Source organism: Staurois parvus, unplaced genomic scaffold, assembly GCF_062004578.1.
Source record: "Staurois parvus isolate SC_StPar_1 unplaced genomic scaffold, SC_StPar_1.0 ptg000092l, whole genome shotgun sequence".
Taxonomy (NCBI): Eukaryota; Metazoa; Chordata; class Amphibia; order Anura; family Ranidae; genus Staurois; species Staurois parvus.
Window position 1 is genome coordinate 257,635 of NW_028317888.1, and position 13,746 is coordinate 271,380.

At 45.3% G+C, this 13,746-nt stretch overlaps 2 protein-coding genes and 1 long non-coding RNA gene across 3 annotated transcripts in view; 2 read left to right on the forward strand and 1 right to left on the reverse strand.

The window, feature by feature from the left end:
* Positions 1-4,458, reverse strand: part of LOC149468092 (uncharacterized) — a 34,930-nt gene extending 30,472 nt beyond the window's left edge. The window contains exon 1 of the mRNA XM_089670663.1: positions 4,315-4,458. Coding sequence (XP_089526789.1) covers positions 4,315-4,458 — 144 coding nt within the window. The remainder of the gene's footprint in view (positions 1-4,314) is intronic.
* A 117-nt stretch (positions 4,459-4,575) lies between these two features.
* Positions 4,576-7,593, forward strand: LOC149468093 (uncharacterized). The gene is made up of 5 exons (XM_089670665.1): positions 4,576-4,650; positions 5,904-6,045; positions 6,436-7,233; positions 7,332-7,418; positions 7,511-7,593. The coding sequence occupies exons 1-5, from the start codon at positions 4,576-4,578 to the stop codon at positions 7,591-7,593; spliced, it is 1,185 nt and encodes a 394-aa protein (XP_089526791.1).
* Positions 7,594-11,706: 4,113 nt separating this feature from the next.
* Positions 11,707-13,544, forward strand: LOC149468094 (uncharacterized). Its single transcript, XR_016311786.1, has 3 exons — positions 11,707-12,016; positions 12,115-12,180; positions 12,732-13,544. It is a non-coding gene; the product is annotated as an uncharacterized LOC149468094 (long non-coding RNA).
* The last annotated feature ends 202 nt before the right edge of the window (positions 13,545-13,746 follow it).

Sequence of the window (13,746 nt, forward strand, 5' to 3'; positions counted from 1 at the left end):
TAATTCTGTCATTTCCACGATCCCTTTATAATTCTGTCATTTCCGCAATCCCTTTATAATTCTGTCATTTCCGTGATCCCTTTATAATTCTGTCATTTCCGTCATCCCTTTATAATTCTGTCATTTCCACGATCCCTTTATAATTCTGTCATTTCCACGAACCCTTTATAATTCTGTCATTTCCGTGATCCCTTTATAATTCTGTCATTTCCGTGATCCCTTTATAATTCTGTCATTTCCACGATCCCTTTATAATTCTGTCATTTCCACGAACCCTTTATAATTCTGTCATTTCCGTCATCCCTTTATAATTCTGTCATTTCCGTCATCCCTTTATAATTCTGTCATTTCCACGATCCCTTTATAATTCTGTCATTTCCACGAACCCTTTATAATTCTGTCATTTCCGTCATCCCTTTATAATTCTGTCATTTCCGTCATCCCTTTATAATTCTGTCATTTCCACGATCCCTTTATAATTCTGTCATTTCCACGAACCCTTTATAATTCTGTCATTTCCGTCATCCCTTTATAATTCTGTCATTTCCGTGATCCCTTTATAATTCTGTCATTTCCGTGATCCCTTTATAATTCTGTCATTTCCGTGATCCCTTTATAATTCTGTCATTTCCGTGATCCCTTTATAATTCTGTCATTTCCGTCATCCCTTTATAATTCATTCATTTCCGTCATCCCTTTATAATTCTGTCATTTCCGTGAACCCTTTATAATTCTGTCATTTCCGTGATCCCTTTATAATTCTGTCATTTCCGTGATCCCTTTATAATTCTGTCATTTCCGTGATCCCTTTATAATTCTGTCATTTCCCTGATCCCTTTATAATTCTGTCATTTCCGTGATCCCTTTATAATTCTGTCATTTCCGTGATCCCTTTATAATTCTGTCATTTCCGTGATCCCTTTATAATTCTGTCATTTCCACAAACCCTTTATAATTCTGTCATTTCCGTCATCCCTTTATAATGCTGTCATTTCCGCGATCCCTTTATAATTCTGTCATTTCCGCGATCCCTTTATAATTCTGTCATTTCCGTCATCCCTTTATAATTCTGTCATTTCCGTGATCCCTTTATAATTCTGTCATTTCCGCGATCCCTTTATAATTCTGTCATTTCCGTCATCCCTTTATAATTCTGTCATTTCCGTGATCCCTTTATAATTTTGTCATTTCCGCGATCCCTTTATAATTTTGTCATTTCCGTCATCCCTTTATAATTCTGTCATTTCCGTCATCCCTTTATAATTCTGTCATTTCCGTTTATAATTCTGTCATTTCCGTCATCCCTTTATAATTCTGTCATTTCCGTCATCCCTTTATAATTCTGTCATTTCCGTCATCCCTTTATAATTCTGTCATTTCCGTCATCCCTTTATAATTCTGTCATTTCCGTCATGCCTTTATAATTCTGTCATTTCCACGATCCCTTTATAATTCTGTCATTTCCACGATCCCTTTATAATTCTGTCATTTCCGTGATCCCTTTATAATTCTGTCATTTCCACGATCCCTTTATAATTCTGTCATTTCCACGATCCCTTTATAATTCTGTCATTTCCACGAACCCTTTATAATTCTGTCATTTCTGTGATCCCTTTATAATTCTGTCATTTCCGTGATCCCTTTATAATTCTGTCATTTCCACGATCCCTTTATAATTCTGTCATTTCCACGAACCCTTTATAATTCTGTCATTTCCGTCATCCCTTTATAATTCTGTCATTTCCGTCATCCCTTTATAATTCTGTCATTTCCACGATCCCTTTATAATTCTGTCATTTCCACGAACCCTTTATAATTCTGTCATTTCCGTCATCCCTTTATAATTCTGTCATTTCCGTGATCCCTTTATAATTCTGTCATTTCCACGATCCCTTTATAATTCTGTCATTTCCACGAACCCTTTATAATTCTGTCATTTCCGTCATCCCTTTATAATTCTGTCATTTCCGTCATCCCTTTATAATTCTGTCATTTCCGTGAACCCTTTATAATTCTGTCATTTCCGTCATCCCTTTATAATTCTGTCATCTCCATGATCCCTTTATAATTCTGTCATCTCCGTGATCCCTTTATAATTCTGTCATTTCCGTCATCCCTTTATAATTCTGTCATTTCCGTGAACCCTTTATAATTCAGTCATTTCCGTCATCCCTTTATAATTCTGTCATTTCCGTGATCCCTTTATAATTCTGTCATTTCCGTCATCCCTTTATAATTCTGTCATTTCCGTGATCCCTTTATAATTCTGTCATTTCCGTCATCCCTTTATAATTCTGTCATTTCCATGAACTCTTTATATTTCTGTAAATTTCTTCAAGTTACTGTTTAAATACAGTGCCTATATTGTGGGAATCATTGCAGCTGTGTGTGCTACTTCCCCTACCGATGTAGTTCCCAGCCTTGCTATAACGTATGTCCATTTTGTAACCTTTATTATGATATTTATTTTGTTTCTATCTCTGTATACTACGCTGTTGCAGCACATTGCTGTATGATTATCAATCTTTATATGTGTATGCATCCTGCTGCTGTTTCCCCTCCTGGCCTCTGGGGTCTGGACCTGCTATTGCTCCTTTGTTTTTTCACTGGGCTGATGGGCCGTTTGGTTGGGCCTGATGTGCGGCCGGGTGCCCGTGGTGTCCCTTGTGTATCCTTGCTAGGGTCCAATCTTCCGTGGCTTGGTAGGGACCTTCTGTCCCTCCCTGTGCAGGCCTGTGATGTAGCATGAATGGCCATAGCAGGCCGGTGTCATCACTGATGGCCGGACGCGGTGACGTCACGCGTCACGACACAGACGTGCCGCACCTGGGGCACTACATAGGCCTCGGTTCACAGCCGCCCAGTGCCATTCTTTCAGGGCTGGTAATCCGTACAGGTTATCAGATTTATGATCCTCGTGGCACAATCCTTATTCCGTGCCCTTTTGCGGTTGTGGTCGTCTCCTCGCCGGACAAGTGCGTTTGTTCCATCAATTAAGCACCAATATAAACATTTTTTGGTAAGATACCTTTTTGAAATTGTTGGGATGAATAAGATATTAGATTGTTTTATCTATATTTACACCCTTAGACCTGCCTTCCAATGACTGGCTGGGCCTACTTTTTTCATACCCCCAAAGTGTTTGATGGGCTGGCCCAGGTGTATTATCCTGTGGCTCTATGGTGACTGGGAGTCATCTCCTCATAGCTGGGATGTCATTGTAGTTGATGTTATGATACAAGTGACTACTCTATGGAGGTGTTGTGTTACTTTCCTCCCCTCCCTTTTCCTTTTCTGTTTTTGGATAGTTGTCATGAGTCAAAGATATACACAGTAATGTTGTAGGGGGCAAAAATTTGTAAAAAACGTTTTTCGCTGCTACTAGAAAAGATGGGACTATTGGGACGCAGCGCACACCCGGCTATACCACTAGTAACAGACAACTGACAGAACATTGATGCTGCGCTAATCACAATAATGCCGCAGACATTCCAATACAAATCATGAGATGAGAAGACAACAGAGAATACACCAGAACATCATCAGTAAATGGAAGGAATATGGGAGTGAAGGGAAAGGTGAAATCATAGAAGTCCAAAATGAGGACCACAGGGTGTAACAGACAATAAATTGTGACCGCGGGCAAAACGCACGGAAATGATCCGGGAGAAATAAAATCTGAACTCAATCCCAGTAATAGTGGGACATAGGAGTCCGTCACAACATACATGACATAACGTGAATACAACTGATGAGAAAGTGGAGCAAAATGTGAAAAATACAAAATGAAGAGCTTAATATGAAAAGTGTACAAACCACTTATCACAGAAGAATGACAATAACAACGCACAGTGCGGCCAAACATTGTGACCGTGCAACTAAAGAGTCACCACAATGTGCATCCAAAGGCCATGTGACATAAACCGACTAATAAGTGACCATAGAAATACCATCAATAAATGTGGCAAACATATATAGAGTGCGGCTAGTATAAAAGAGGAAATGGTGATATAAACGCACAGCAACACCAAATGAATGTATTACTGAGCACCGCAAATACAATAACACAATGAAGAAATAAATTTGTAAAAAAGACATAAAGTCCATGCAAAAATGTCCAACAAAAACACATAAAAAAACAAACCACAACGTGGATAGGTAAATGATTGTTGAATCCCACACCGGCTACATTGCCTCCTCATCTCTGTGCCCAGACCCCAAGGGGCCAAAAGGCTTTCAGGACACTCCCTGCAGGGGCCCTTTAAGTGGAATCCCAAATGGCGATGTAGGGATGATATCCCCTCACTGGTGTACCATACTGCTCAGCGGTGGTAATAGATCTTTCACCTTTGGACACGGAAATCCACCAGTGCACAGAACTCCTGCCAGGGGATTGTTGGACCAGAAAGAACAGCCGGCCCACAGCACTCCCAGGGAGACAAGAACAAGTCCTTCCATAGTGTGATATTATAAATGAATCATATTTATTGTAAAGACAAATGAGGACTTACATGGGAACAGATCAAACAACGCACCAATCACATGTGCTGATATGGGTGTACTGGGTGTACCAATATGGCTGTGGCCGTTCATGTCAGAAATGACGTCACCACATTCCGTTCTCCGACCTACGCGTTACGTCACTGTCATGTGACTTCATCAGGGACTTGCAATCAGCCACCCCTCACATCACCGGGTAAGAGGAGACTTTATTGTAAAGGAGAGAGCAGTACGGAGGATCCACCTAGATCCCCCATCATCTGATAAACACATAGAAACAATGGATTCAGTCAGTGTGTGTGTTTCCTACAGATGGATCCAGTCATGGGAACCCACCAGAGAGATGTCCCCGTCCTCTGTATTCCCGGGATTCCACACAGGAAGGTCACACCATCCCTCACCATCATCACGTTGACAATTATTGGTAGTTGTGATTTATACACAGCATGTTTGTTACAATGAATGTTTTATTATATCTTTCAGAGTGGAATTCGTCGGGGATGATAATATTGATGTTAAAGAAGAGTATAAAGAGGAGGATGAGGAGTATGGAGTGATGGAGGAGTTTTCAGAAGGACACAAGGATATGATGGAGCCACCTAATACCAGGAACCCCCCAGAGAGATGTCCCCGTCCTCTGTATTCCCGGGATTCCACACAGGAAGGTCACACCATCCCTCACCATCATCAGGTAGATGAGGAACAATCACTGATAGTATCATTAGGATCTGTACATTATCTGCATTGTTACCATTGATGTCATTTTTATTATATATTCAGAGTGGAAACCTGAGAGATCCTAAAGTTGAGGTTAACAAAGAGATAAAAGAGGAGGAGGATGAGGATGGGGGGATGGAGGAGTCAGAGCTTCTAAGATAACACAAAGATCTGTACCAGGACACCATGGTGGAGTCATCCAGCTACAGGAACCCACCAGAGAGATGTCCCCGTCCTCTGTATTCCCGGGATTCCACACAGGAAGGTCACACCATCCCTCACCATCATCAGGTAGATGATGACAATTATTGGTAGTTGTGATTTATACACAGCATGTTTGTTACAATGAATGTTTTATTATATCTTTCAGAGTGGAATCCTCGGGGATGATAATATTGATGTTAAAGAAGAGTATAAAGAGGAGGATGAGGAGTATGGAGTGATGGAGGAGTTTTCAGAAGGACACAAGGATATGATGGAGCCACCTAATACCAGGAACCCACCAGAGAGATGTCCCCGTCCTCTGTATTCCCGGGATTCCACACAGGAAGGTCACACCATCCCTCAGTATTGCAAGGTCGGTGGGATGGAGGATCTAGAACTCGGACTGATGAAGACAATTTGTGGATTTTTTAATGTGAGTTTATAAATTACAGATGATATTTTCTGTCATTTCCTTGATTTAGAGTGGAGATCCAATCGATATAGAATTTGAGGTGAAAGCAGAAGAAGAAGAGGCGTATGTGAGGGATGATCAGCAGTCTATGGAGGAGGATGGAATAACGGGGACATTTATAGAGGAGGACACTCCTACAGAGATCAGCACAGGTGGGTCATGAACACTAAATCCATTCCTCCACCCATACTGCTCACTGATTGGTCCAGAGTAGGGCGGGGACTGGGTGATATCAGCCTGTAATCCCCTGGTCACTTTCCTGAGCTGTGTTCCCCGTCCTGTATTCCTGGATTTCTCTCGGATAATCTTCCTTCTCTGTGCTGCAGACACAATTTATGTATCTAGACTGGATTTATGGAGGTTCTGGGGTTCAGCTGGCAGAAAAATGTTGATTTTCACCATAGACGTTGCTTGACTTGGCATTTGGGTCTTGGACCTTCTTTCCCATGCCCTGGTCTTGCAAAATCTCTGACAGAGCAATTCTTCCAGTCTTTTGACCCAGACAACTGACCCTTGCCCTTATGTCCCTTTTTCTGTTGCAGATTTCCACACTAACACACGGACATCCCACCACTTAGGACCCACTGCTGCTGCAAACAGCATCCAGCCAGACTCCCTGCCCACGTTTCCTCCCATGGCACCCCCAAGGGGGCAAAAAGGCCAGGCTTCCAGGGGGAGCCATGGTGCCAGGGGGGACACTGGGCCACACCTTGGCCATGATGCCAGGGGAGCTACTGGGGCCCAGGGGTCCATTAGGGCTAGGGTGGACCAGAGGTCTGACTGTGGTGTGAAGGGGTCACAAACTGGTGGCAGAAGGGGCCAGTCTTCCTTCAGAAAAAAGGCGGAAGCTAAGTTGAGGACCTCACCTGGGGCTGCTGTATCCCCTTTGAGCCCAGGAGAAGGGACATCAAGGGGAGGCAGAAGGTCCCAGGCCCAGGCCCAATCCCAGCCCAATTTTCCACCCTTCTCCCATGATGAGATCTGGGCCATGGTGGCTGCTTATGTAGAACGGGCTGAATGCATCTCGGGGCCCAGGTCCTACCGCAGCGGTAAGGCAGCAAAGGACCGTCTGTGGAAGGAAATCACGGTGGCCGTAAATGCAGTGGGCAGGATGGTACGCCGGTACCCCAAGAATGTGAAGAAGCGTATGCGTGATCTGAGGTGGAATTTAAAGGAGAAGCTGACTCTGTGGGCTCGGCAGGGGCATGTTACAAGGCATGGGGTGGACCCTGACCATCTGCAGGAACTGTCTCAGGCAGAACGGGCACTTCTGCCAATCATTGGTCTCAACACGATTTTTGGGGTGACGGCTCATGAAGATACTGATGACTGGCAGAGTGGTAAGTACACCACACATGTCCATATTGTGTCTTCAAAGTTGTGTTATCTTTTTAACATTTACCATTTGTTGTTCATTTTGTCTTGTGTTGTGTTGTAGCCAATCCCGAGGCAGGGGCAGCCCCAGCCAGCCCATCAGAGGACAAGCCAGATCACACATACGCTGATGAAGAGATGTTCCCTCCTGGTAAGCACTCATTGGGAATGCCCCCCCCCCCCGTAATGTTGAACAGACTGCTAGAACATCAATCATCTCACATGTCAATGTCCTATTCACAGCACAACATCAGCAGGAGGAGGAGGAGGAGGAGCGGCTCCCCCCACTGCAGCCAAGAATGGAGGAAGATCTGGGTATGTATTAATGTGCTTGTCTACAACAATCATAATCACTCAGGATGAGCCAATGAGCATCCTCTTAGGAATGCAGAACAAACCAATGCTAAACTCTGTGTGAACACAAATATATCTCCACAACACGCTGGATTTCTTTGGGGTTCCTCACTGTATTGCGCTCAAACCCCTAGAGAAATCAGTGTGGAAAACTGTTACCACACAGAAATGTGTCTAATCCCTGCCAAATGTCCTGGGACCAGTTTCCCTGAACCATGAAAAGCAGGTAACCCCACCAAACCAAATGGGGGAACTAACTGATGAGAGCAATAAAGTTCCAAACATCACTAACTAGCTGACACCTCCTGAGCGTTCCAAATTAGACTCGCCCTCGCAACTTCACAACTTCTCCCAGACACAAAAACATTCCACGCATGTAAACACATACATGTAATCTGACCAACGTCACCATGCTCAACTCTGACAGTCCCAGAATATCCAATGTGTTTGGTGTTTAGTGACATCATATATCATGCCTGCTCAATATACAGGAAATGATCCACTACAGGGACCCATCACCTCCCAATCGTGCCGCTCACCTTCAGGTTTGAGCCACACAAAGGGAAGGTCAAACACACTTTGGTCACCACTATGGGTGGCAGAACTGACAGCATTCCTCCACTTCACTTGGAATCAGTAAGTCTCATTTTAAGGTCTCCAGGCAAATCCTTGTTAAAAATAAAGCCCAAAAGAGCTCATGATTGTTTACATTTCCATTCAATGAGTTTATTGGCCCCTTAAGGATGCTGATTTCCAGAGTAGTGTTTAACCACTTGTCACCTGCACTGTAGCTGTCATTTGGCTACAGTCTGGGGAGGGCGTCATACAACATCCTCCCAGAACACGCCCTCCCATAGGCCCCTGGGGGTGCACACCCAGCCATCTCAGGGGTCGCTGTGTCCTACGGACACAGCTGATCACATGATGTGGTAAAAGGCCAATCACAGCGGCCTTTTACCACGTGATCATGGCAGATCACCGGTAAATGCAGTTGCCGGTTATCAGCTGCACTTTCCTCATGCTGTCACAGTGGGAGTAAAGTACTGCAGATAACCGACAATTGGCAGAGAACAGATCAGCACCAATCACCAGCTCACTGATGATCATTGACCTGATGATCAGAGCCCAGCAGTGCTGCCAGTCAGTGCCCATCATTGGTGCAGATCAGTGCTGCCTATCAGTGCCCATCAGTGCTGCCTATCCATGCCACCTCATCGACACACATCAGTGAAGGAGAAAAATTACCTGTTTGAAAAAGAGAAACAAAGACAAAAACTTTTTAATTTCAAATTTTTAGCTCTTTTTTTGTTTATAGTACAAAAAACAAACCACCCATCAGAGATTAAATACCACCAGAAGCAACCACTATTTGTGTGAATAAAATGATAACAATGTCATATGGGTACAGTGTTGCATGACCACAATTGTCATTCAAAGTGTGACAGCGCTGAAAGGTGAAAATTGTCCGGGGCAGGAAGGGGGTCTAAGTGCCGGATAGGCAAGTGGTTATAAAAGCCGTGCTGACCCTGCTGGCAGTAATATCTAGTGGGCTACTCTCCTGACTTGTTTCATCATGTGATCTGGGACTTCAGCATAGTAAAACTTGAGGTCAACATCAAGAAATGTAGCTACTCACCCAATTGTCAAGTTCCAAGTGACGGCGACCATTCTCCTATTGCTCCAAATGTAGAGGCCAAATCAAATACATACCAAGACTGAGTATTCTTGGGGCCATTTTCCCGGAGTCCAAAAACCCAACCAGATCCAAATAATATAACACAATTTAATTTTCCTGATTCCAGGAAAAGAGTCAAATCATTTTACAGTGCCCCTCCCCCCAAAAAAACTGGAACCTAACTAATGCTTTGGGCCTCTCATGTAAACTTGGGGCCGATAATTAGACTGCTTTGTTTTGGCACATCACATGACTAGCAGGAAGATCTATTCCTTTGTCAGAGTTATCCACCGAGAATCTCAGGATTGAAGCACCTAAAGCCCAAAAGGCATTATAAAGACTAATCTATAGTTCATTGACAAATACACTATATTGCCAACACTGCTGGGATGACTTCCTTTCCACACACATGAACTTCAATGACATCCCAGTCTTAGTCCGTAGGGTTCAATATTGAGTAGTCCCGCCCTTTGTAGCTCAGCTTCCAATCATCTGGAAAGGCTGTTTAATGTTTTCAGATACAAGATCAAGTAACTCTGAGACTGCCACATGAGTTCATTATTTTCTTTTTCACATTGAGTTTGCAGGAGACCTGCGGTTTAAAGTGATTAAAGGAGTTTTGGATGCATTGCTCTTGGTCTCTTCAGATCAACAGTTATATCAACAATTCTTTTGGGTGCATTTACATGCGTTTGGCTTTGGAAATATTTTGGGGAACATTTATATTTGATTCAACCCATTTTTTTCCCTGGGTGACCCTTCTATAACCTATTGAATCCTTTTTGGAATGTTGCCTTAATGACAAATGTTATATCTTTTGCTTTAATGTTTGAAGCCCATGGTCAAAATGGGTGCAGTAGCCTATGGGCATAATGGAGCCATCCTAACATCTGCCTCCTTGTTTGGCAGGAAAGGTGGCCCCTCATTCTTGTGGCCCCTGCTCCTGAGCCTTACCATGGCTCTTTCTACTCCCTACCAGTCTCCTGGGCTGTGGCTGCCAGTGTTCTATTTGTCTGGATAAACTTGGGTGAAGAACATACCAATGAGCAATCCCTCAAACCTTGGTCACAAATGTCACATCATACATGCAGCCTGTGACGGAAGCGTAGGCAGGACAGAACACACGGAGGATGATAAACACACAACGTTTTATTGAAGTAGGAGAGACAATCAGGGTAACAAGGGTAGCGGGCGGGTACCCAAAAAGGGGGAAGGAGTCCAAACAGTGATAATCCGGCCCACGATAGGTCAATTCAGGTAGCGATAATCCGAGCATTCAGTGGGGCAGTCCAGGTAGCTACAATAATCCAGGCACACAATAGGGGCAGTTCAGACAAGTATTAATCCGGGTACACAATAGGGGCAGTTCAGGCAAGTATTACTCCGGGTGCACAATAGGGGCAGTTCAGGCAAGTATTAATCCGGGTGCACAAGAGGGGCAGTTCACACAAGTATTAATCCGGGTACACAATAGGGCAGTTCAGGCAAGTATTAATCCGGGTGCACAATAGGGGCAGTTCAGGCAAGTATTAATCCGGGTGCACAATGGGGCAGTTCAGGCAAGTATTACTCCGGGTACACAATAGGGGCAGTTCAGGCAAGTATTACTCCGGGTACACAATAGGGGCCGTTCAAGCAAGCAATAGTTCAGGTATTCAATGGGGCAGTCCAGGCAAGGGGCATAGGGGTGTTCCACAGGGCAGTCTGGGCAAGGATAATATAGGAATTCAATGCGGTAGTCCAGGCAAGGGGAAATATGGGCATACAATGGGGCAGTCCAGGCAAGGGAAATATGGGCGTACAATGGGGCAGTCCAGACAGGGGTGATATGGGTACACCATAAGACAGTCTGGGCAAGGGCAATGGGGTGCACAATAAGGATAGTTCCACACTCTGCCACATGCAGCTTGTAGGGGCACTCACAGCAGGAAGTTTTCAGGGGCAACCAGCAAACAATGTGCAGGAACACTCACGGTTCAGGGACCCTCACATTGGTCAGCTTTCCAGGGACAGCAGCGATGAGTAGACAGGGACCCTCACAGCAATCAGCAGCAGGGTCAGCTTTCCAGGGACAACCAGCGATCAGCAGACAGGGTCAGCTTTCCAGGATCAACAGCGAGGGTCTTAGCTGTGGGGTCTGTCCTCAGCTCACACCTCACACAGCGCTTCTCTCAAGAGCAGGGGACCAACAGCTCATGGGTCTTCAGAGGGTTGTGTGTCTTGGCCGCAGCTTCAAGACTACACAGGCAATATAGGACTACAAGTCCCAGCAGTGCACAAAGCAAAGCACAGTTCAATGGATCTCCTAGTTAGGGCTCGGCCAGGAGGGGCTCTGACATCCTCTCTCTAGCTCTCTCATTCATCAAGAGATTGCATGGCCCTTTCAATTGTCCAAACCCCAAACTCCCGGTGAGAACTGGTCTGGTCTGGTCGGGCCTTTCACAACCACAAAAGACCATGCTGTCTGCACTCCCTGCTGAGATCAATCCCATTTCCCACCTCCTGCGGGGCACAAGAACTCCAAATTGTAGACAAAGCAGACAAGCTAACTGTTTGGCCACAAACAAAACACAAAAATAAAAGAATATTTCTGCTGTCCGTCACACAGCCTAACTAGTATCTGTTACTAATTATCATCTTGAACTCTATTTGCAGATCATCTTTTGCCCCTGGAGGCCGCAGCTGTTGGAGTGGGAGAGGAATCTACATCTGATGTTGGGGTACAGGAACTGCTGTAATGGGGTGGGGGATGTACAAATGCATGCTGAATGTGTATTTGGGAAATGTCATGCATTGTTTTTTTTGTTTTGTGGTGCAGGGAAGTTCAGGCACTCCAAACTTGTGTGAAATGCCGTCACCTCCACCTGAGTTGCCTGAACCTCCGGTAAGAGATGCTAAAGATGTTCTCCCTAATGAGTCACCCATTTAGAGTATAACTCCGTTCCTGGCTGGGCAGGACTTGGCAACATGATGTGTAACTTACTTTTTTCGAATCCTTGCTTAGTCAGGAGCTGGAGGGAGTGATGTGCATGTGACAAATCAGCAGGAAGGTATCAGTCTGGGGAAAGATGAGAAATCATTAATTTCAGTCAAATGTTCATCCAGTGTAATGTGTCAGGGAAAGGCATTCACCAATACCTGGTCCTAGGGGTGGGACAAGAACATGAACTAGTGTTTGGTGCAGGGGCGGACTGACAACTCATGGGGCCCCGGGTCAACAGGGGATCATGGGGCCCCTGTGTGCTCGCTCACCCTCAAACCACACCCAAAAAAGCCTATGAAAGGTACCAGGGACATTTCATGGGGCCCCCTACTGACCCCAGCAGTGCCCGAGTTCCCCAATGGTCAGTCCGCCCCAGGTTTGGTGTCAAATGAGCCCCCTGTCATGCTGTGTGTTAAACGCGCTTTCTTTTTTTTGTTTGTTTCTCCTTGCAGCCAACATTGGATGCAGCTGGTTCAGCACCCCGTCCACCTGGACCCAGCCGCCTTCGCAAGCTTGGGGAAAGGCTGTCGTTCAACATGGAAAGATTATGGGAGCAAAGGAGGCTTTCTAATGCATCCAATAATATAGAAAGGTTACTGGGGCTCCAACATGAAGCCCTGCTTGGACTTGTCACCTCGGTCAGGGAGCAGACTACAGCGCTGCAGGACCTTAGTCATGATATCTGGGCCTTATGTCAAGCAGGGGCTGAACAAAATGCACCTTCGGCCAGAGGCTCCCAACCCCTGTGCAGTAGTAGTTTGGGGTCAATGCCAAGGTTGCCACAGAGTTCCCCTGTAGAAAGTGCCGGGGAAGCAGCAGAGGAACAAGTCTTGGAGGTGCCGAATCTGGAACTACCCACTCTGGAGCAGCCCCCTCAAGAAACCCCACCTGAAGACCAGTATGCCTCCTTCCCTATGGATCCCTCTTTTGCACCTTCCTCACACTCCACTTTGCCCCTTGACCACACCCCCACTTTCACACCCCCTCCCGTTGTTTCTACATGCTCCTCCTCTCAATCCCGTTTCCACCCTTACCTTCCACATCCTGCCCACTCTCCTCAGCCCTCAAATGCCCCTCCCCACATTCTCCCTGTCTTCCATTCCCCCCATTCAACCTCTCCCCCAGCCCTCCCTCCCCACCACTCTTTCCAAGCCCCTCCACACACTGTACCCCCCCAACCCTCACACCCACCCCCTCTGCAGCAACAGCCTCCTCCTCCCCATTAATTTTGTATGTTTTTTGTAATAAACATTATTTGGAAAGTAGCAGAACGTGTCTTTCAAATTGTCAGAAATGCATTTGGGGTAATAATGGTGGCTTGGTCATGTAGGGAATCCAACACAGGTGCTTTTCTGAGTATGGCTACCAATAATTCCAAATAGCGAACACTAAAAAAGCAGCACTTCAGAAAGAAAACTAAAAGGTGACCCTTCCAGAGGCATTGGTGGTTAGACTCTTTGGCCTTTC